The following is a 24,483-nucleotide window of genomic DNA, read 5'->3' on the forward strand; positions in this document are numbered from 1 at the left end:
GGTGCAATATCTACATAGGTGTATAGAGGCCCATTTCCAGCAACTATCACTCCAGTGTTCTAATGGTACAATGTGTTTGCTCATTGGCTCAGAAGGCTAATTGATGATTAGAAAACCCTTGTGCAATCATGTTCACACATCTGAAAACAGTTTAGCTCGTTACAGAAGCTACAAAACTGACCTTCCTTTGAGCAGATTGAGTTTCTGGAGCATCACATTTGTGGGGTCAATGAAACGCTCAAAATGGCCAGAAAAAGAGAACTTTCATCTGAAACTCGACAGTCTATTCTTGTTCTTAGAAATGAAGGCTATTCCACAAAATTGTTTGGGTGACCCCAAACTTTTGAACGGTAGTGTAATTGAGTGTGAAAGTTGTCTATCTGTTTTGGCCCTGTGATGAGGTGGTGACTTGTTGGAAGATTATTTGACTTTATCATATATTATCTTATTAACTATTTTTTTAATGTTATCGTAGGGACAAGCAGTAGATTGCTGGATATACTGAGTGTAATTGTAATCAATAGAAACCCACTGATGGATCTGTGTGGTCTTTACGAGATGATGCCATAACTGCGTTGCACCTTGCACATGCACACATACTTAAAAAAAACAAGTGTTGATCAATACTTAATACTTCCCTGCTGTGAGATGTTGTATCATAATGTTGCTGGTGCACAACCTCTGGTCCAAGTAAAAATGCAAATAAAAATGCCTTTTTTGACGCGTTTATTCATACAAATTACAAATACTGCTGATTGAGTTTCTGGAGCATCACATTTGTGGGGTCAATGAAACGCTCAAAATGGCCAGAAAAAGAGAACTTTCATCTGAAACTCGACAGTCTACTCTTGTTCTGAGAAATGAAGGCTATTCCACAAAATTGTTTGGGTGACCCCAAACTTTTGAACGGTAGTGTATATAAAAAGTTTTTACAAGAAAAACACCCCACATTATTGTCAGAGTGTCATCTGAGAATGTTTTACTTGAATGCACGTCATTTATTTGCTGGAAACTTGGTAACAAATTTATCTCAAGTAAAGTCCAGTTTGGGTTTATTTTGGAGTAAAATTAGCATTTCCTCACTCATGATCACTGACCACATAAGAACCCGGGAACTACTTTCAGGTAAACTATCCACGGCTAAGGTAGAGGAGCTTGTGTATCAAAATAAATTGTGCGAATAATCTGTGCATATACAAACCCCAGAAGCAGTGAAGTTGTCAAGTTGTGTAAATGGTAAATAAAAAGAGAATACACCTTTTCAACTTATATTCAATTGAATAGACTGCAAAAACTAGATATTTAATGTTCACACTGGAAAACTTTGTAATTTTTTTTGCATATATTAGCTGAGAACGTTGAGGAATGCTCATCAAAGACTTATTTGGAACATCCCACAGGTGAACAGGCAAATTGGGAACAGGTGGGTGCCATGATTGGGTATAAAAGCAGCTTCCGTGAAATGCTCAGTCATTCACAAACAAGGACGGGGGCGAGGGTCACCACTTTGTCAACAAATGCCTGAGCAAACTGTTTAAGAAGAACATTTCTCAACCAGCTATTGCAAGGAATTTAGGGATTTCACCATCTACGCTCCGTAATATCATCAAAAGGTTCAGAGAATCTGGAGAAATCACTGCACGTAAGCCATGATATTACGCACATTCCATCCCTCAGGCGGTACTGCATCAACAAGAGACATCAGTGTTCTGTCTTGTTTGTTGAATTTATTAATAATATATGTAAAACCAGTGTTTAAGTTCACTTTGGAATTCAACAGTGAGGTGCACTTCCTCCTTTGGACAGCAGGAGGCAGCATTGCCTAGTTTACAGTAATGTCCATGATAGCAGGGCACAACAAGGAGTTCCTTTCAAGTAGACTTTAAGCTAGTTCAGTGACGATCGCAAACGTTTTCATCTGCTCGAATCTCATGCCAAACAAAGTATCATCGGTATGTATTGTTGAGTAGTATGCTAATATTTGATTGAGTTGTATTATTTGTTGGTTGTGATGTAATTTGGGACGTTTTATGGGCAAAAGTCAAGTCATGCTAATTTTCAGAATTCATACAGTGAAGTGAATGTTAGCATAGTAAGCTAGTTTGCTGTAGAGCACTTAAATTACATATTTTGTGGCGTTTATTTATCCATTTAAGTTCAATGGGTGAGGGCCGACATCACGGGTTCTTCGAGCCATAGCAACGAGACTGGCGTTGAAAACAAACCGTTGCCATTACTCTTTAAAGGCCTACTGAAACCCACTACTACCGACCACGCAGTCTGATAGTTTATATATCAATGATGAAATCTTAACATTATAACACATGCCAATACGGCCGGGTTAACTTATAAAGTGACATTTTAAATTTGCCGCTAAACTTCCGGTTCGAAACGCCTCTGAGGATGACGTATGCGTGTGACGTAGCCCGGGGAACACGGGTATGCCTTCCACATTGAAGCCAATACGAAAAAGCTCTGTTTTCATTTCATAATTCCACAGTATTCTGGACATCTGTGTTTGTGAATCTGTTGCAATCATGTTCATTGCATTATGGAGAAGGAAGCCGAGCAAGCAAAGAAGAAAGTTGTCGGTGCGAAATGGACGTATTTTTCGAACGTAGTCAGCAACAACAGTACACAGCCGGCGCTTCTTTGTTTACATTCCCGAAAGATGCAGTCAAGATGGAAGAACTCGGATAACAGAGACTCTAACCAGGAGGACTTTTGACTTCGATACACAGACGCCTGTAGAGAACTGGGACAACACAGACTCTTACCAGGATTACTTTGATTTGGATGACAAAGACGCAGACGTGCTACTGTGAGTATGCAGCTTTGGCTTCTAAACATTTGATCGCTTGACCGTATGTGCGCAACTTTTTTTTGCGTATGTACGTAACTTTTTTAAAATATATAAGCTTTATGAACCTTGGGTTAGGTGAACGGTCTTTTGGGCTGAGTGATTGTGTGTGTTGATCAGGTGTTTGAATTGTATTGGCGTGTTCTATGGAGCTAGGAGCTAGCATAGGAGCTAGGAGCTAGCATAACAAACACGCAGGTGTTTTTATGCAGGATTAATTTGTGGCATATTAAATATAAGCCTGGTTGTGTTGTGGCTAATAGAGTATATATATGTCTTGTGTTTATTTACTGTTGTAGTCATTCCCAGCTGAATATCAGGTCACCCCCGCCTCTCACAGCATCTTCCCTATCTGAATAGCTTCAACTCCCCACTAGTCCTTCACTTGCACTTTACTCATCCACAAATCTTTCATCCTCGCTCAAATTAATGGGGAAATTGTCGCTTTCTCGGTCCGAATCTCTCTCACTTCATGCGGCCATCATTGTAAACAATAGGGAACTTTGCGTATATGTTCAACTGACTACGTCACGCTACTTCCGGTAGGGGCAAGCCTTTTTTTTTATCAGATACCAAAAGTTGCAATCTTTATCGTCGTTGTTCTATACTAAATCATTTCAGCAAAAATATGGCAATATCGCGAAATGATCAAGTATGACACATAGAAAAGATCTGCTATCCCCGTTTAAATAAAAAAAATTCATTTCAGTAGGCCTTTAAGTTCACTTTGGAATTCAACAGTGAGGTGCACTTCCTCCTTTAGACAGCAGGAGGCAGCATTGCCTAGTTTACAGTAATGTCCATGATAGCAGGGCACAACAAGCAGTTCCTTTCAAGTAGACTTTAAGCTAGTTCAGTGACGATCGCAAACGTTTTCATCTGCTCGAATCTCATGCCAAACAAAGTCTCATCGGTATGTATTGTTGAGTAGTATGCTAATATTTGATTGAGTTGTATTATTTGTTGGTTGTGATGTAATTTGGGACGTTTTATGGCCAAAAGTCAAGTCATGCTAATTTTCTGGAATTCATACAGTGACGTGAATGTTAGTATAGTAAGCTAGTTTGCTGTAAAGCACTTAAATTACATATTTTGTGGCGTTTATTTATCCATTTAAGTTCAATGGGTGAGGGCCGACATCCGGGCAGACTGGCGTTGAAAACAAACCGTTGCCATTACTCTTTAACCTGTCGACCTACGCTGGTTAAACCCGTCATTCTGCCTCCAAAATGCCGAAAAACGGTGTTGTTTTTGGTTGTGCTAACCACAACTGGAAACAGGGAAAACAAAGGTTGTATTTTGTTCTACCAAAGCGCGATAAAAGCCCACAGAGACGAGACAAATGGCTCGCAGCTTTACACCGGGAAAACGAGGACGGTTCTCACTGGAGTCCCCCAAAGTCCCGGGTCGTGTGTTCGGATCACTTCGATTCTGGTAAATATAAGGAACAAAAATCCACCTTCTTAACCACAACTTGGCTATACCGTCCGTGCTAATGTTGTACTTGTTGTATTTGTACCTTATAACGTTCGACAGCTGAAGTTGTTGTTGTACAAAAATAACATGCGGTATATACTATATCAGGGGTCACCAACGTGGTGCCCGCGGGCACCAGGTAGCCCGTAAGGACCAGATGAGTAGCCCGCTGGCCTGTTCTAAAAATAGCTCAAATAGCAGCACTTACCAGTGAGCTGCCTCTATTTTTTAAATTGTATTTATTTACTAGCAAGCTGGTCTCGCTTTGGCCGACATTTTTAATTCTAAGAGAGACAAAACTCAAATAGAATTTGAAAATCCAAGAAAATATTTTATAGACTTGGTCTTCACTTGTTAAAATAAATTCATTAATTTTTTTACTTTGCTTCTTATAACTTTCAGATAGACAATTTTAGAGAAAAAATACAACCTTAAAAATGATTTTAGGATTTTTAAACACATATACCTTTTAAATTACTTCCTCTTGTTTCCTGACAATTTAAATCAATGTTCAAGTATTTTTGTTTTTTTTTATTGTAAAGAATATTAAATACATTTTAATTTAATTCTTCATTTTAGCTTCTGTTTTTTCGACGAAGAATATTTGTGAAATATTTCTTCAAACTTATTATGATTAAAATTCAAAAAAATTATTCCGGCAAATCTAGAAAATCTGTAGAATCAAATTTAAATCTTATTTCAAAGTATTTTGAATGTTTTTTTTTAAATTTTTGTTCTGGAAAATCTAGAAGAAATAATGATTTGTCTTTGTTAGAAATATAGCTTGGTCCAATTTGTTATATATTCTAACAAAGTGCAGATTGGATTTTAACCTATTTAAAACATGTCATCAAAATTCTAAAATTAATCTTAATCAGGAAAAATTACTAATGATGTTCCATAAATTATTTTTTTAATTTTTTCAAAAAGATTCGAATTAGCTAGTTTTTCTCTTCTTTTTTTCGGTTGAATTTTGAATTTTAAAGAGTCGAAATTGAAGATAAACTATGTTTCAAAATTTAATTGTCATTTTTTTCGTGTTTTCTCCTCTTTTAAACCGTTCAATTAAGTGTAAATGTCATTAATTATTAATAATAACGTAGAGTTAAAGGTAAATTGAGCAAATTGGCTATTTCTGGCAATTTTTTTTTAAGTGTGTATCAAACTGGTAGCCCTTCGCATTAATCACTACCCAAGAAGTAGCTCTTGCTTTCAAAAAGGTTGGTGACCCCTGTACTATATTGTCTATAACCTAGCTAGCTATTTTCGAAAACCGGACAACGAGAGGATACCAAAGGCAGCGTTAAGATGGACACCACCGGGAAAACGTACGCCAGGGCGGCCAAAGAACACCTGGCGAAGAACAGTTGTACTTAAACAATACATGTAGCCCTCAAATCTCTCAATATTTTATACACAAACACTTGTTCTTGTTGTTGATAACTTCCGCGTCTCTTTCTTAGTAGCGCGCAGGCTAAACTAACTAGCAAGCTAAGCTAAGCCTGAGAAGCTTTAAAGTTCACTGGGACGAGTCTGACGCAAATAATACATTTTCGTTTTTTCACACGATATGCGAATAAGTAAAAATGCGTAAATGAAGGATTTAACGCCGACTTCCAAGCCACAACGCTTGTTAAATGCTTTTTCTGTCAATGCCGTGTTCGCTGTGAGCTGGTTTGTTTTCAACGAATTCCCGGTTGCTAGGGGATTGGTAGGCGGAAGTGACGTAGGTCCGCCCTCACCCATACACAGCATAATGCATGTTTTATTGTAGTGGGCTTGTGTGTGTGTAATTGGCTGTGTATGCATGTCTGTAATTTAAGCATCCTTCTGCTTGTATGTTTTCAGTTTTACCCTTTTTAGGGTCAATAAACCTGTGGACAAGAAGACGTTTTTTCAGAGTGTTTGATCAAGAAAAGGTGTTAGGGTAAAGCCAAGATATTTTTACATATCAAGGGCGGCACAATCAGTGTGTAAAGGATATCACCACATGGGCTCAGGAACACTTCAGAAAACCACTGTCAGTAAGTACAGTTGGTCGCTACATCTGTAAGTGCGAGTTAAAACTCTACTATGCAAAGCCAAAGCCATTTATCAACAACACCCAGAAACGCCGCCGGCTTCGCTGGGCCCGAGCTCATCTAAGATGGACTGATGCAAAGCGTTCTGTGGTCTGACGAGTCCACATTTCAAATTGTTTTTGGAAACTGTGGACGTCGTGTTCTCAGAGAAGAGAAAAAGAACCATCCGGATTGTTCTAGGCGCAAAGTGTAAAAGGCAGCATGTGTGATGGTATGGGGGTGTATTAGTGGCCAAGACATGGGTAACTTACACATCTGTGAAGGCGCCATTAATGCTGAAAGGTACATACAGTTTTTGGAGCAACATATGTTGCCATCCAAGCAACGTTACCATGGACGCCCCTGCTTATTTCAGCAAGACAATGCCAAGCCACGTGTTACATCAACGTGGCTTCATAGTAAAAGAGTGCGGGTACTAGACTGGCCTGCCTGTAGTCCTTTGAACATGTGTGGTGCATTATGAAGCCTAAAATAGCACAAGGGAGACCCCCGGACTGTTGAACAACTTAAGCTGTACATCAAGCAACAATGGGAAAGCTTCAAAAATGTGTCTCCTCAGTTCCCAAACCTTTACTGAGTACTGTTAAAAGGAAAGGCCATGTAACACAGTGGTAAAAAGAGCATTTTTTGCAATGTGTTGCTGCCATTAAATTCTAAGTTAATGATTATTGGCAAAAATCGACAAAGTTTCTCAGTGTGAACATGAAATATCTTGTCTTTGGGTTCGTAGATGATTATGGACATTTTATTTTGTCATTAATAATAAATTAACTTGTTGTTTGACAGCCTAATTTAAAACAGAATGTTCTGGTCTTTAGTTCCCTGCTGATTTAATGCCACTCCCTTTGACTCCAGGGGTCTTAGTAAAAGGACATGCTGGCATTAATAAATCATGACCCTGACTCACTGCTCGCTTCTTTATGTGCAGCAGCTACTCTGGAGGCCACAGACCCAGCAAGATCATGCGCTTCGTGGACAAGATCGCCAAGTCCAAGTACTTCCAGAAAGCCACAGAGACGGAGTTCATCAGGAAGAAGATGGAGGAGATGTCCAACACGCCATTGCTGCTGACTGTGGAGGTGCAGGAGTGTCGGGGGACCCTGGCTGTCAACGTCCCACCGCCCCCTACTGACAGGATATGGTAGGTTTGTTGCCTGGGAGATTGTCCTGCTTTGGAAGGTGCGCCCTCTGCTGGGTAAGTAGAGACTTGCAGGAATATTGCAAGTAAACTTCATTCTCATGCAAACATTTTTCCTGGCAATATGCAAATTGCATTCTTATAAAAAAAAACTTTGCTCCCATTTAATTATTTCAGCTTTTTTTTCTTCTCATAATATAACTTTCTTCTAGGGTTGTACGGTATACCGGTACTGGTATAGTACCACGGTACTAATGAATCATATTCGGTACTATACCACCTCTGAAAAGTACCGGTCGTCCACCCCCTCGTTGTAGTCACGTCATGACATTGCTGGTTTTACGAGAAGAGGAGCATGTTCAGCAGCGCGCACACACAGAGTACTTACAAGCAGACAGTGTGTAGACAGAAAAGGGAGAACGGACGCATTTTGGCTCAAAAAGTAAAGATAAAGGTGAAGTTATAACACTGAAACACCCTCAGGAAGAGCTGCTTTAAGACATGGCGACAAATAAAGTAAGTTTCTTACAAGTATCATTATCACTGCAGGATGAGGAATAGCTAAACATGCTTCACTACACACCGTAGCTCACCGGCGTCAGAATGTAAACAAATGCCATGGGTGGATCTACACCTGACATCCACTGTAATGATACCAAGTACAAGAGCGTATCTAGTCGATACTACTATGATTACATCAATATTTTTTATTGTCACAAAATCTTTTTTTGTTTTTTTTTAATGTATATTATGTTTATGAAATAAGGAAATATGTCCCTGGACTCATGAGGACTTTGAATATGACCAATGTATGATCCTGTAACTACTTGGTATCGGATCGATACCCAAATGTGTGGTATCATCCAAAACTAATGTAAAGTATCCAAACAAGAGAATAATAAGTGATTAATACATTTTAACAGAAGTGTAGATAGAACATGTTAAAAGAGAAAGCAAGCAGATATTAACAGTAAATGAACAAGTAAATTAATAATATTTTTTTACTGCTTGTCCTCTATAATGTGTACAAAATAATAGGTGTATAAATGACACAATATGTTACTGCATACGACTAATTAGGAGTCTTTGTTTGTTTACTTACTACTAAAAGACAAGTTGTCTAGTATGTTCACTATTTTATTTAAGGACTAAATTGTATTTTTTGTTAAAATAAAGTATGGTGTGTGGTCATTAAATATGTACCGTAATTTCCGAACTATAAGCCGCTACTTTTTCCCCTCGTTCTGGTCCCTGCGGCTTATACAAGTGTGCGGCTTATTTACGGCAGGAGGAAGACGATGACACAATGATTAAAGACTGACTTTTCATATACCGGTAGGCTGGTTATTTTGATAACGTACAGGCGAGCACTTTGTATTACTTTGCACCGTTGTATTATTTGTACTCTGCACGAATGCTGTTCGCCATGTCAAAGATGTGAAAGTTTGATTGAATGATTGAAAGATTTATTGTTAATAAATGGGACGCTTTGCGTTCCCAAACAGTCATCTCTGTCCCGACAATCCCCTCCGTGGTAGCAGGAACCCCTATATACTACGCTAATTACACATCAAAACCCTGCGGCTTATAGTCGGGTGCGGCTTATATATGGAGCAATCTGTATTTTCCCCTAAATTTGGCTGGTGCGGCTTATAGTCAGGTGCGGCTTATAGTCCGGAAATTACGGTATTCTGATATGTTCTTCACAGAAAATGAGCCGAAGTCAGTGAGTCTGTTTGAAAAATTAATTAATTGTATCATTTTTCTTTTAATAAAAAATGAAAACGGGTCCCACAGACCCGAACACCACACGAGGTGTCTTTTGTGTGCAACAAAAGAAGGTTAATGCATGAAAACAGTCCCAACAGTTAACATTCCCAGTCCTGTTTTCTTTGCACGCTCAGGTATGGCTTCCGCAGCCCACCTCACCTGGAACTGAAAGCCCGGCCTAAACTCGGGGAGCGGGAGGTCACTCTGGTTCACGTAACGGAATGGATCGAGAAGAAACTGGAGCAGGAGTTTCAGGTAATTTTAGAAATTAATGTGTCATATTCACGCTGGTAAGGAAGTTTATCCACTTGGAAGTCTTCAAATTAAATGTTTTAAATGACGAGATGACCGTGCAATCCGTTCAAGTATGACTGGGCGATATGGCCTTTTATTAATATGTCGATATTATTAGTCCATGTCACGATACACCATATACCCTGTATATGTGGATATTTTGCCTTAGCCTTGAATGAACACTTGATGCATATAATCACAGCAGTATGATGATTCTATGTGTCTACATTAAAACATTCTTCTTCATACTGCATTAATATATGCTACTTTTAAAGGCCTACTGAAAGCCACTACTAGCGACCACGCAGTCTGATAGTTTATATACCAATGATGAAATCTTAACATTGCAACACATGCCAATACGGCCAGGTTAACTTATAAAGTGACATTTTAAATTTCCCGCCACACTTCCGGTTGAAAAAGCCTTCGGAGGATGACGTATGCGCGTGACGTAGCCCGGGGAACAGAAGTATGCCTTCCCCATTGAATACAATACAAAAAGCTCTGTTTTCATTTCATAATTCCACAGTATTCTGGACATCTGTGTTGGTGAATCTTTTGCAATTTGTTTAATGAACAATGGAGGCTGCAAAGAAGAACGTTGTAGGTGGTATCGGTGTATTAGCGGCTGGCTGCAGCAACACAACAAGGACTACTCACTTGGATAGCAGACGCGCTAGCCGATGCTAGCCGCCCACCGCACGGATTATCAGGTGAAGTCCTTCGTCGCGCCGTCGATCGCTGGAACGCGGGTGAGCACGGGTGTTGATGAGCAGATGAGAGCTGGCTGGCGTAGGTGGAGCGCTAATGTTTTTATCATAGCTCTGTGAGGTCCGGTTGCTAAGTCAGCCTTAGCGTCATTAGCAACAGCATTGTTAAGCTTTGCCAGGTTGAGATCTATTAACCGTGTAGTTACATGTCCATGGTTTAATAGTATTGTCGATCTTCTGTCTATCCTTCCAGTCAGGGATTTATTTATTTTGTTTCTATCTGCATTTGAGACAGATGCTATCACGTTAGCTCCGTAGCTAAAGAGCTTCGCCGATGTATTGTCGTGGAGATAAAAGTCATGGTGAATGTCCATTTCGCGTTCTCGACTCTCATTTTCAAGAGGATATAGTATCCGAGGTGGTTTAAAATACAAATCCGTGATCCACAATAGAAAAAGGAGAGAGTGTGGAATCCAATGAGCCAGCTTGTACCTAAGTTACGGTCAGAGCGAAAAAAATTATGTCTTTCACTGCATTCTAGTCCTTCACTCTAACGTTCCTCATCCACGAATCTTTCATCCTCGCTCAAATTAATGGGGTAATCGTCGCTTTCTCGGTCCGAATCGCTCTAGCTGCGTTGAAAACAATAGGAAAATATGAGGGAGTGAACAACTGACTACGTCACGCTACTTCCGGTAGGGGCAAGGCTTTTTTTTATCAGAGACCAAAAGTTGCGAACTTTATCGACGTTGTTCTATACTAAATCCTTTCAGCAAAAATATGGCAATATCGCAAAATGATCAAGTATGACACATAGAATGGATCTGCTATCCCCGTTTAAATAAAAAAAATTCATTTCAGTTAGGCCTTTAAACTTTCATGCAGAGAGGGAAACCACAACTAAAAGTGTATTTATTAAACAGTTATTAAGCAGTGGCACAAACATTCGGGTCATTTCAAAACAGAAAGTGCAAGATTGTCAGACATTTTAAAACAAGCTATTAGTGCACTTTTGTGCATGATGGCACTAAGATGACATATCAAAACAACACTAAATTCAAGTGCACTTTTTGTACAGAATGCCACTACAATAGTTTAAAACAGGGGTGTCCAAAGTGCGGCCCGCAGCTAATTGTTTACCGGCCCGCCACACATTCTGCAAAAATTGCAAAATTGAAAGTATTGCAAAAATAAAAAATAAACATTTAAAAAAAGTGGAATGAGGTGAAATCTAACAAGAAAAAGTTGCAATGTTGACACAAAGCTGCCATGCAAGCTGTTTTTTTTTCTTTATTTTTTTTGCCATTGCTCAAAAAAAAAAAGACAAAAAAATCTATGTTATAATGAATTATTGACCTATTCATGGCTCCAATTACTTCAAAAATGTTTTATGTGGAAAACATATGGCATATATTGTGTGGTTGCCATATAAAAACACCAAAGTTTTCTTAGGACAAAAGAGTATAAAAACAAACAAAATAATAGTTCCAACGTAAAATGGACAGATATATCTGAAATTGATCTCGTAACTTAAGTGTTGAAAGTTTTTTAAAAAAACTAATAAAAATGTATCACTATGAGTGGGGGACCTTTTGGATCCCAAATATATTTTGTGGGATTTTATTATTTTCACTGATTTCTCAAAAATATTAAAGAATTCAAATCAATGGTGTCCTGCATTATTGATCTTTTAGAACTATAATGACTAAATACTGCATATTTCCAGTTTTACTATAAAAAACAAAGTTGTCTTTGACAGAAAAGGCATAAAACCTTTTTTGTTTTTTGTTTTTTTTACTTTTTATCAACCTGAAGTTGATATAGAGATTTACTGTAAGCGTTAAATTAAAAAAATATAACAATAATTTGACTTATTTTTAACATTTTAATGACTGAGACCCTTTATGGTTCCCGGGAGCCATAAAGGTTAAACAAAAAAAAATACATATATTTTGTTATGGTTTTAAAATGAAAAATATCAAAATGGCCCCCGCATGCTTAAATTTTACTGTGTGCGGAATATTACAGTATACATATATAAATTGTACTAACCTAAAATAATAATGTAACTATTGTACAGCCTCCACGTTTTTTACTACAATGTTTGTCCTCCCAACAGAAAATATTTGTCATGCCAAACATGGATGACGTGTGGCTACCCATAATGCACTCTGCCATGGACACGCGTTCAAATGCCAGCTCGATTGCCTACTCAGACGATGCCTTGAAGGGCCCCGAGGCGGAGGACTCTGGGGTCCCCTACATGTGACTCTGGTTCCCCTACATGTGACCCTGGAACCTCCTACATGTGACTCTGGGGTCCCCTACATGTGACTCTGGGGTCCCCTACATGTGACCCTGGAACCTCCTACATGTGACCCTGGAACCTCCTACATGTGACCCTGGAACCTCCTACATGTGACTCTGGGGTCCCCTACATGTGACTCTGGGGTCCCCTACATGTGACCCTGGGGTCCCCTACATGTGACCCTGGAGTCCCCTACATATGTGACCCTGGGGTCCCCTACATATGTGACCCTGGGGTCCCCTACATATGTGACCCTGGGGTCCCCTACATGTGACCCTGGAGTCCCCTACATATGTGACCCTGGAACCCCCTACATGTGACCCTGGAACCCCCTACATGTGACCCTGGAACCCCCTACATGTGACCCTGGGGTCCCCTACATGTGACCCTGGGGTCCCCTACATATGTGACCCCGGGGTCCCCTACATGTGACCCTGGAGTCCCCTACATATGTGACTCTGGGGTCCCCTACATGTGACCCTGGAACCCCCTACATGTGACCCTGGGGCCTCCTACATGTACATGTGACCCTGGGGCCTCCTACATGTACATGTGACCCTGGGGTCCCCTACATGTGACCCTGGAACCCCCTACATGTGACCCTGGGGCCTCCTACATGTGACCCTAGAACCCCCTACATGTGACCCTGGAACCCCCTACATGTGACTCTGAGGTCCCTACATGTGACCCTGGAACCCCCTACATGTGACCCTGGGGTCCCCTACATGTGACTCTGGGGTCCCCTACATGTGACTTTGGGGCCCCCTACATGTGACTCTGGGGTCCCCTACATGTGACTTTGGGGCCCCCTACATGTGACTTTGGGGCCCCCTACATGTGACTCCGGGGTCCCCTACATGTGACAGACAGGCTGGACCGTCTCGTCCTCTCGCCATGGCAATATTTCACGTCAAAACCGCGCCTGGGCAACCGGAAGCTTCCTCGTCCCACATGACCATATTAGGCCATATTAGACTATTTGCTGTGGCGGCCCTTTTTGACAAAACAAGCCATTCCAACTGGACTAGGAACCATCCAACCTGTGATGTACAGCTGCACCAAACATGTTGGACTTGTACAGTGTATATTTTTGTGACCTTTCGCTAAAAAAAAAAACGTGTCAGTCGGAATGTTCAGAAAAAAATACCTTCATGACGTCATTACACTCGTTGCCTGTGCCTGGCACTTTTATGCAAGCGTGGCTGCAAAAAGTCAGCATGTCACGAACTGGAGGCTTACGTAACGCCTAAAAACTTGGATTTAAAGCAACAAAAAAAAGCTGTTTAACCATGACAATGTATGATGAATGTATTGTTTTATTTCCATCCTAGTCTCAATTGTGTTGCTATTGCCAAAAGCATTTGGTGCCATGCCTGCTGTGGCCCACCAGAGGGCGCTGTTCGATCTGCTTAGCAACGCTGACATTTATTTACACAAACGTGGCTTTTACTGGATTTTAGCCATACGGTTTCAATGTCAATGCTTCTTTTTCTGCTGATATTTCTGTACTGTAAAACAAATTAGTGGGGGAAAAAACAGCGAATTCATTGCTTTTGTTTTGTGTGCAAGGCAGAAAGTGCCTTTATCACAAGCAAACATTCCCTTCACAACCATCAATGTCAAGTTTACCTGCACTGTGATGGAAATCATTGTGGTGTTCAGTGATTGGTGGGTCAATAAAAGTAGTATATTTCGCTGATGGACCTTTTTGTTTTGTGATATGAGTAAAATATCCATGAGTGGCATCAGTTGCTCTTCAATACTTTTGATTGTGTCATGCTTTAAAAGAGAAACTTGGGAGAAGTGCCAAGAAACTCCAGTTATAACAAGACTTTTTTTTTTTCTGGCACCATTCTTTATCTGAGTGACAACAAATGCTCACGCAGGTTTTTAAGTATGGTGCTGAATGAGATGCACGACAAAAAAAAAAAACATTTGAATTTATTTGACCGCATTTCATGCTCACAATTACACAACTAGACAAGTGTTTCATTGCTTGATAGATACTTTATTGATTCCTTGTTGGGGTTAAGCAGCATTCTTCAAGCGATCCTGAAGTGGCATCTGAAAAGAAATAAAAAGCAAACTATTAATAGAAAATATATCAAGTATAGTCTTGTTTTAGACATCATTACACTGAGTCTAACAATTTATATTATAAAAAACATACTTACACTTGATAAAGCATCATGTTGGCAGGCCTTCACAATAATAGTCCACGACAGTGGCTGACCAAACTAGTTTGACGTTCATTCCTAAAACAAACATGTGTATATGTAAATGAGTAAAACACATAACATATGTTTTTGATGGGTTGAATGAGTTTTTGAAGTTGACTTCATTACACATCAGAGTCTAACCCAATAATATAATTTACAATCAATGCACTATTTAGAAAATATACATACACTATTAGAAGCCTCGTACTGGCAGGCCTTCACAATAATAGTCCACGACTTAGGACCGTGGCTGGCCAAACTCATTTGACATTCATTCCTAAAATAAATAAACACACATTAGTAAAACATGTATAATACATAGCCATAGGTTTTTGATGGGTTGAATCAGATTTGGAAATTAACTTCATTACACATCAGAAGTCTAACGCACGGTATCATCATTTACTAGAGTATGCGGTTTTATTTTGAAAATATACTTACACTTAGTGAAGCCTCATGCTGGCAGGCCTTCACAATAATAGTCCATGACTTATGACAGTGGCTGACCAATCTAGTTTGATATTCATTCCTAAAATATATAAACACACACAGTAAAAAATGTACAATATACAGCCGTAGGTTTTTGATGGGTTGAATCAGATTTGGAAATTAACTTCATTACGCATCAGAAGTCTAACGCACGGTATCATCATTTAGTAGAATATGCTGTTTTATTTTGAAAATATACTTACACTTAATGAAGCCTCATGCTGGCAGGCCTTCACAATAATAGTCCACGACTTATGACAGTGGCTGACCAATCAAGTTTGACAGTCATTCCTAAAATAAATACATATAAACACACATTAGTAAAAAATGTACAATATACAGCCGTAGGTTTTTGATGGGTTGAATCAGATTTGGAAATTAACTTCATTACACATCAGAAGTCTAACGCACGGTATCATCATTTAGTAGAATATGCTGTTTTATTTTTAAAATATACTTACACTTAATGAAGCCTCATGCTGGTAGGCCTTCACAATAATAGTCCACGACTTATGACCGTGGCTGACCAAACTATTTTGATGTTCATTCCTAAAATAAATAAACACACACACATTAGTAAAACACGTATAATACATAGCCATACGTTTTTATTGGTTTGAATCAGATTTTTAAATTAACTTCATTAGACATCAGAAGTCTAACGCACGGTATCATCATTTACTAGAACATCCTGTTTTATTTTGAAAATATACTTACACTTTAATGCTGGCAGGCCTTCACACGTGTGGGCCACGTGGCCACGTGGCTGGCGCTTTGACATTAATTCCTAAACGAAACAAAAACCAAACAACGATAAACGTTTAACGATACACATTTTTTTTGTTTAGATTTAAAACAATTTCTTACTTTAGGCGTTTTTTCCAGCGACGCAGCCAAGTCTTGCTGATGACGCAACCGGCGACACATGAGCGCTGATTCAGAGAAATTAAATAAATAAAATAAAAGCAGTTTGTTATGTCACTAATAGCACTAGAAAAGAAGTATAATATACATTTAAGGGCCATAGTTTTGCACGCAGCTTCGTGTAACCAGCGTGCTCCTCCATCTTTGACGCCCAGGCCCGAACTGATTCAGGATATACTTTACACCACTTCCGGTGTGCGTGCTCTCTTCTCCTATTGGCTGACGTCGCCCTCCGCACTGCCCTCCTATGCAGAAGTCCCGCCCCCCTATGCAGAAGTCCCGCCCCCGCTGGTTTCATGTCAGGAAGCGAAGAGCTAACTCGCAGTTTATGGCCCACAATGCCTCTTAAAGCTCGGTTAAAAAACAAAACATCTCCCGACATTTGACGTTAAATCTATGGAGTGAACAAAGGCACCAAAACCAGCTGTGGTACTTTTGGTTTTAGACCCGAAGCGATGGACTGGCGAGTGAGCAGCCGGGCCCTGCTGTGCTGCATGTTGCTGTACTACGCCGCTCTTCCACAAAAGGTAAAAGATGGCTAATTCACTACTATCTTATTTCACACTTTTATTTTTTTTACAACTTTCTCTCGTCACTAAAGAAATAAGCATTCACGTAAATGTCGGCTATGAGCGCCACAACGTATACCGAGTGGCATCGCGACAGCAGGCTATCGCTATAGCTCGTTTTCGCACTTTCGCGCTTTATATAAAAGTTTTCTGGATCAGTAAAAAACATTTTAAATTTTTTTATCGTCTTCAAAAGTAATCAGGTTATTGTCAGTTTCAGTTTGTTCCGAACACGCATACGAGACAACGTGATGCATCACACAATTCCCAGTTGTTTCATTGCAGCACGTCCGAAAAGGAGTAGGAAGAAGCAGAGCTTATTTAATCCCTTTTCATACCACAGCAATTGTATTGAAGTGAAGTGAATTACATTTATATAGCGCTTTTCTCCAGTGACTCAAAGTGCTTTTACATAGTGAAACCCAATCCAATCCACTTTATTTATGTAGCACATTTAAACAACAAAATGTTTCCAAAGTGCTGCACAACAATATTAAAAACAATATTCCAAATATTAAAAATAAATACATATGAAAAACAATATAAAAGAAATGATTAAAAATGAATTTAAAGGGTAAAACTAGGGATGTCCAATAATGGCTTTTTGCCGATATTCCGATATTGTCCAACTCTTAATTACAGATACCGATATCAACCGATATCGATATATACAGTCGTGGAATTAACACATTATTATGCCTAATTTGGACAACCAGGTATGGTGAAGATAAGGTCCTTTTTAAAATAAAAAAATAAAAAGATAAATAAGTTAAAAACATTTTCTTGAATAAAAAAGAAAGTAAAACAGAAACTAGTAATTAATGAAAATGAGTAAAATTAACTGTTAAAGGTTAGTACTATTAGTGGAGCAGCAGCACGCACAATCATGTGTGCTTACGGACTGTATCCCTTGCAGACTGTATTGATATATATTGATATATAATGTAGGAAGCAGAATATTAATAACAGAAAGAACCAACCCTTTTGTGTGAATGGGGGAGGGAGGTTTTTTGGGTTGGTGTACTAATTGTAAATGTATCTTGTGTTTTTTATGTTGATTTAATAAAAAATAAACAATACCGATAATAAAAAAAACAATACCGATAATTTCTGATATTACATTTTGAAGCATTTATCGGACATCTCTAGGTAAAACCAATTAAAACAGTAAATAGAAATCAACATTTTAAAAACACAGAGGACCACACAACTCACGTAGTGTTAAAAGCCAAAGAATAAAAGTGGGTCTTAAGACGAGACTTAAAACACTCCACTGTGGGAGCAGTTTGAACATGGAGGGGTAGAGTGTTCCAGAGCTTAGGGCCGACCACAGAGAAGGCCCGGTCTCCCCTGGTTTTAAGTCTGGTCTTGGGCACCACGAGCTGGAGCTGGCTCTCGGACCTCAGAGAACCGGATTGTAAATTCGGATGAGGTCTGAGATATACTGATGTCCCAGTCATGTAAAGCTTTAAAAGCAAACAGCAAGGTTTTAAAACCAATTCTAAGATGAACAGGGAGCCAGTGCAAACTCTCAAGAATTGGGGTTATATGCTGGCGTCTCCTGGCCCCTGTTAAAAGTCCTGCTGCCGCATTCTGGACTAACCGCAAACCCAATATCTAAGTTCCATTTAAACCAGTGTGGGTGGCACTGGGAGCAGGTGGGTAAAGTGTCTTGCCCGAGGACACAACGGCAGTGACTAGGATGGCAGAAGCGGGGATCGAACCTGGAACCCTCAAGTTGCTGGCACGGCCACTCTACCAACCGAGCTATTATCTAGTCTGTTTCTAGTCAGTGAGTATTTTTGCAGTTTCCGCAGCATGGACTATGACATGCTGGACAGACAAGGACCGCGTCTGTTTACACAACCTCCAGTTGATTTACCTTTTTAAACGACTTGCAAGTTTGTTCCGGCTTTAATTTAAAGATAAACGTGCACAAAAAGCAGGTTGTTGTTATCCTTGATGTTGATTCAATCACAAAGATGATGTCATCTACTTCAATGCGGTTGACTTTGATAACAGAGCAGTTGTTTTTTCACCAATTACCATCTCGGAAAACACTTCAAAATCAAATCAAATCAACTTTTATTTATAAAGCACATTTAAAATGTTCCACAGGGGTAGCCAAAGTGCTGTACAATAGGCAGGTTAAAAGATAACAGAAGAAAAACAAGCAAACAGAGCACAAAAAAAAAACTTGGCTCTCCTAGAATCACCATAATGACCAGCAGTAAAACACAGTAGCGTAGTAGACCTAAGGCTATGTCTACACTAAGCCGGATAACCCCTTAAACCAGTGGTCTCCAACCCTAGTTCCAAAAAGGTTGGGGACCACTGCCTTAAACGAATAATCATTTAGCCTAAGTTTAACGGCCCCCGTTTAAGGTCCCCCTTTTTGGATAATTTTTTTACACTGGTAAGTGCGCCGTGTATCCCTTGAATCTCCGGCTCTTAGCTTTGTATGGACTCATTGATCGTTTACAAACTGAGTTCGGAGAGGAAGTGACGCCAGAAAGAACGCGCCACAGCCAGCTTCATAATAAAGCGGTTTCGTAACTCGGAGCTAACCAGTGGAAACATGGAGGCGAGTCATCCAGACATGCCCGTGTTTCTCCTTCCGTCTGTACAGACGCTTGTGGAAATCACACATGAATGAATACCTTAAAGGCCTACTGAAAGCCACTACTAGCGACCACGCAGTCTGATAGTTTATATATCAATGATGAAATCTTAACATTGCAACACATGCCAATACGGCCGGGTTAACTTATAAAGTGACATTTTAAAATTCCTGCCACACTTCCGGTTGAAAAACTCCTTTGGATATGATTTATGCGTGTGACGTCACAAAATCCACGGAAGTGGTTGGACCCCATCGGACCCGATACAAAAACCTCTTGTTTTCTTCGACAAAATTCCACAGTATTGTGGACATCTGTGTTGGTGAATCTTTTGCAATTTGTTTAATGAACAATGAAGACTGCAAAGAAGAAAGCTGTAGGTGGGATCGATCGGTGTATTAGCGGCTAAGTACAATACTTACAGCAACACAACCAGGACTACTTACTACGCCTAGCCGATGCTTGCCGCCAAACCCACGGATGAAGTCCTTCGTCGCGCCGTCGATCGCTGGAACGCAGGTGAGCACGGCTGTTGATGGGAAGATGAGGGCTGGCTGGCGTAGGTGGAGCGCTAATGTTTTTATCATAGTTCTGTGAGGTCCGGTTGCTAAGTTGCTAAATTAGCCTTAGCGTCGTTAGCAACAGCATAGTTAAGCCTTACCAGGCTGAGAATTTTTAACCGTGTAGTTACATGTACATGGTTTAATAGTATTGTTGGTCTTCTGTCTATCCTTCCAGTCAGGGGTTTATTTATTTTGTTTCTATCTGCATTTGAGAACGATGCTATCACGTTAGCTCATTAGCTAAGTGTGTCACCGATGTATTGTCGTGGAGATAAAAGTCACTTTAAATGTCCATTTCGCGTGCTCGACTCTCATTTTCAAGAGGATATAGTATCCGAGGTGGTTTAAAATACAAATCTGTGATCCACAATAGAAAAAGGAGAGTGTGGAATCCAATGAGCCAGCTTGTACCTAAGTTACGGTCAGAGCGAAAAAAGATACGTCCATCACTGCCTCTCAAGTCCTTCACTGTAACGTTCCTCATCTACGAATCTTTCATCCTCGCTCAAATTAATGGGGTAATCGTCACTTTCTCGGTCCGAATCTCTCTCGCTCCATTGTAAACAACGGGGAATTGTGAGGAATACTAGCTCCTGTGACGTCACGCTACTTCCGGTACAGGCAAGGCTTTTTTTTTATCAGCGAGCAAAAGTTGCGAACTTTATCGTCGATTTTCTCTACTAAATCCTTTCAGCAAAAATATGGCAATATCGCGAAATGATCAAGTATGACACATAGAATGGATCTGCTATTCTCGTTTAAATTAAAAAAAATCATTTCAGTAGGCCTTTAAGAGAAAGCCATTGCAGCTATTTGGGATACAACACTTCTCAGACGGCAAGAGAACTTTCCAATGTCCAGGTCAGCTGTGATTCTACTTACGGAAAAACTTCATCCATTTGTCGAAGGAGAGACAACGAGAATGCGGGCTCCCGTGGATGTGATAAAAAAGGTAGCGTGTGCTTTGTATTACCTGGCCGTCAAGGAAAGAGTACGGGAAACAGCGAATGCTTTTGGACTGGCAAAGCAGACCGTATCAGTTATTGTTCGCCATGTATGTCACGGACTCAACGTCTAGGTCCAGAGTATATAAAGTCACCAAAAAGGAATGGACAATGAAGGTGAAGGCAGAAGAGTGAGGAGTGTCCTGACCAGATATCTAGAACCCTAGATTGTTTGATGTAAAATGTTCTTTATCACATTGTTTACTTTTACTTGTTTAAAAAAGATGTGATTAATTAATGTATGATGTCAGGTGTGATTCACTACAATAGGGCCCCACAGCACACTGCATTCCAGTTCATTGAAATACCACAACACTGGATATTGTTCAGATAAGTTACATTTAAGAACTTGCACACAAAGCAACACTGGAGGTGACTATGTGGTGCGCATTTGCCGCGCATGCGTACTACAGTGTTTCCCACACATTCATTTATTTGTGGCGGCCCGCCACGAAAGAATTACGTCCGCCACAAATAAAATAAAATAAAATAAAAATGTATATATATATATATATATTTTTTTTTTTGTCCTGTCCAGCTTCTCAGGCAAATCATATAGTTGATGTAGATGCCCATATAGGCTGTTCACATTTACTTTACAAAAGAGAAGTGTAGGATACTTCTCTTGTTGCCTTATTTGTATTTGACCACTACTGTTTTCTGTTTATTTGTTACTGACTGTGGCAGGACACCTCTGCCTCTGTTTCACTTTATGTTGCTGGTAAATAATATGGTTGTAGTAGTAGGCTAAAGTTAAATTATTTAGTATGCACTAATTAAAGGGGCAGAGCTTTAAGAGACATTTTAGCTTTTAAATTTTATAAGATATATTTATTGTAAGAACCACAATTAACAAATATATTTCAGTGAATAACTTATTGTTCAAATCTGTATATAAATATGTACATAAAGTGTTGTAATTATATTGTAAAATGGATGGATGGACCTTTAAAACAAAACTGTTATTATTCATTAGTAAGTATACATTTTTTTAGCCTTTTTAGAGAAAATCATATTATTGTAGTAAATTATGCAAATTACCCGATGATGTCATGGTGACCACGACCATAGCCACGCCCCCACCGCCACAGGTATCTTGGCAGTTTATGGGAAACACTGTACTAGGTGGCGTTGCGCCGGCGGACGGAGGGGATGAGGGGGTCTTAAACGGTGGCATTGTTGTGTGTGGACACTGATAAGGTTAGGTGGGATTTACCCTGGATAACCTTATCCGGCTTAGTGTAAACGTGGGAATAAGAATTCCTTAAAACAAGACAGAGGTTTTATTTAGCAACTATGTTTAATATTGTTGGCAACTGTAACAATACACACAGTTTGAACAGTAACAGTTGAATTATTTTATATGATTTTGGCATATTCAGTGGTGCGTGTACCACAGTTTGAGTAGAGACAATATAAAAAACTACGCAGTAGCCATTAACTTCTGTGAGAAGTACACAAGATAATATTGAACCCTACAAGGAGTCCAAATAGTAGCAAAATGCATTTTAATTTGATGAATGGGTACAGACCATAGACAGATAGCTAACTACTAACTTGTGAAGATCATAACAGAATATTGGAGTGAATCGACGGAGTATTGTGAAAGATTTGAAGTAAAAAAAACTGTTGTTCTTTACACAGGAAGTCACACAAGCGGTTTGTGTTTTTGTTCAGATCCCAATTTCACTAACCCTTTTTTCATGTGTAGTTGAATGGACTTGCAAGCATTTATCCTGTCAGACTGTGGGTGCCTTGCTTAAGAGTACTGGACAGTAGTCAGGATGCAGACTACCGTCTTGATGATAACTAGCTGCTGTATTTGGGGGCCCAACTAGGGTCTTAAACTGAGAACTAAGGCCGCATGATTTTGAGAAATTTTTCATTTTTTCATTCAATCATAAGAAATAGTTATTCTTGTGAAATTGCATTTTTTTGTTCTCATAAAATAATAACTTTTATAATGTGTTTTATTTCATAAACCACTTTGAAAAATACAACTTTAATGACTAAACTTGAACAGTTTTTGCTGTAATATTACAACGATATACATATATACGATTGTGGCATTGAGCAGTTATTACTACTTTTCTCTTCATTGCTTTTAATCTGTGGGCATTTTATTGATACAAGAGGATTTGCTGTGTGTGTCTTAGCTAGGGGTGTAACGGTACACACAAATTTCGGTTCGGTACGTACCTCGGTTTAGAGGTCACGGTTCGGTTAATTTTCGATACAGTAAGAAAACAACAAATTATAAATTTTTTGGTTATTTATTTACCAAATTTGCAAAATCTTCCACCAAAAATATTTTTCTTAGTGTAATATTTGATGTGAAGTAATGGGAACCTTGGATAGGTCAATAATTCATAATAACATTGATTTTGATTCAATATTAAGTTTTGAGCAATGACAGTTTGAAAGGGAAAAAAACAGCTTTGTTTTATTAGTCAACATTGCAACTTTTTCGAAATTACATTTAACCTTTAAGCTTTTTTATTTCACCTTTGTTATGTTTTTGTTTATTTGAATAGTATTTTTAGAATGTGCCGTGGGCCTTTTAAAACATTAGCTGTGGGCCGCAAATGGCCTCCGGGGCACACTTTTGACACCCCTGCTATGGATAATAAAACATTAAATGTGATAAATCTATGGATAAAAAGCAGAGCCTGGCGACGCATGCGCGTTTATCATAACTCTCTCTCTCTCTCTGTCTCTGCCCCTCCCTCACCAATGCTGCTGCGCACACAATTTGTTTTGTTTTTGACCCCTTCTTAACCCTGAACGTACATTGAAAATACACGCAACCCTAACTCAAAATGCCGGACATTTGAGGCATTTAAGAAACTCCGCCCTGACAGTTGCGCAAAAGAGGACGTGTCCGGTGAAAAGAGGACGTATGGTCAGTCTATCCTAGCCCGTTAGCTGCTAGCATGCCATGTGTTGTGCCTCGGTGTGCATTGTTTACACAACGTGCGTTACGCTACTTAATATGTCCGTGTGGAAACTCGTTCGGTACACCTCCGAACCGAACCGGAACCCCCGTAATGAAACGGTTCAATACAAATACACGTACCGTTACACCCCTAGTAATATTACAACGATATACACTACCGTTCAAAAGTTTGGGGTCACATTGAAATGTCCTTATTTTTGAAGGAAAAACACTGTACTTTTCAATGAAGATAACTTTAAACTAGTCTTAACTTTAAAGAAATACACTCTATACATTGCTAATGTGGTAAATGACTATTTTAGCTGAAAATGTCTGGTTTTTGGTGCAATATCTACATAGGTGTATAGAGGCCCATTTCCAGCAACTATCACTCCAGTGTTCTAATGGTACAATGTGTTTGCTCATTGGCTCAGAAGGCTAATTGATGATTAGAAAACCCTTGTGCAATCATGTTCACACATCTGAAAACAGTTTAGCTCGTTACAGAAGCTACAAAACTGA

At 39.4% G+C, this 24,483-nt stretch overlaps 2 protein-coding genes and 1 long non-coding RNA gene across 14 annotated transcripts in view; 2 read left to right on the forward strand and 1 right to left on the reverse strand.

Annotated features, from left to right (window-relative positions):
- The window catches only part of LOC133642383 (testis-expressed protein 2-like), a 76,472-nt gene extending 63,325 nt beyond the window's left edge, over window positions 1–13,147 (forward strand). For 2 of the 11 annotated variants that reach the window (XR_009824501.1, XR_009824502.1), the window contains 5 exons: window positions 7,346–7,558; window positions 9,460–9,580; window positions 12,449–12,628; window positions 12,989–13,019; window positions 13,064–13,127. Coding sequence is in view for 8 of the 11 variants with exons in the window: in XM_062036539.1 (XP_061892523.1) it covers window positions 7,346–7,558; window positions 9,460–9,580; window positions 12,449–12,574; window positions 12,662–12,685 (484 nt within the window). In the remaining 3 variants the exon portion in view is untranslated. The other 9 variants (XM_062036539.1, XM_062036537.1, XM_062036540.1 and 6 more) reach the window with 9 other exon arrangements.
- Window positions 13,148–14,585: 1,438 nt separating this feature from the next.
- Window positions 14,586–16,463, reverse strand: LOC133642394 (uncharacterized). 2 transcript variants are annotated; one of them, XR_009824504.1, is made up of 8 exons: window positions 16,213–16,463; window positions 16,063–16,132; window positions 15,807–15,894; window positions 15,549–15,636; window positions 15,298–15,385; window positions 15,046–15,133; window positions 14,812–14,892; window positions 14,586–14,701 (listed from the first exon to the last, which is right to left on the reverse strand). It is a non-coding gene; the product is annotated as an uncharacterized LOC133642394 (long non-coding RNA). The 2 variants fall into 2 exon arrangements; XR_009824505.1 differs by lacking the exon at window positions 15,549–15,636.
- An 84-nt stretch (window positions 16,464–16,547) lies between these two features.
- Window positions 16,548–24,483, forward strand: part of LOC133643013 (serine/threonine-protein kinase/endoribonuclease IRE1-like) — a 73,277-nt gene continuing 65,341 nt past the window's right edge. The window contains exon 1 of the mRNA XM_062037428.1: window positions 16,548–16,796. Coding sequence (XP_061893412.1) covers window positions 16,725–16,796 — 72 coding nt within the window. The 5' untranslated portion in view covers window positions 16,548–16,724. The remainder of the gene's footprint in view (window positions 16,797–24,483) is intronic.

This window comes from Entelurus aequoreus, linkage group LG25, assembly GCF_033978785.1.
Source record: "Entelurus aequoreus isolate RoL-2023_Sb linkage group LG25, RoL_Eaeq_v1.1, whole genome shotgun sequence".
NCBI lineage: Eukaryota > Metazoa > Chordata > Actinopteri > Syngnathiformes > Syngnathidae > Entelurus > Entelurus aequoreus.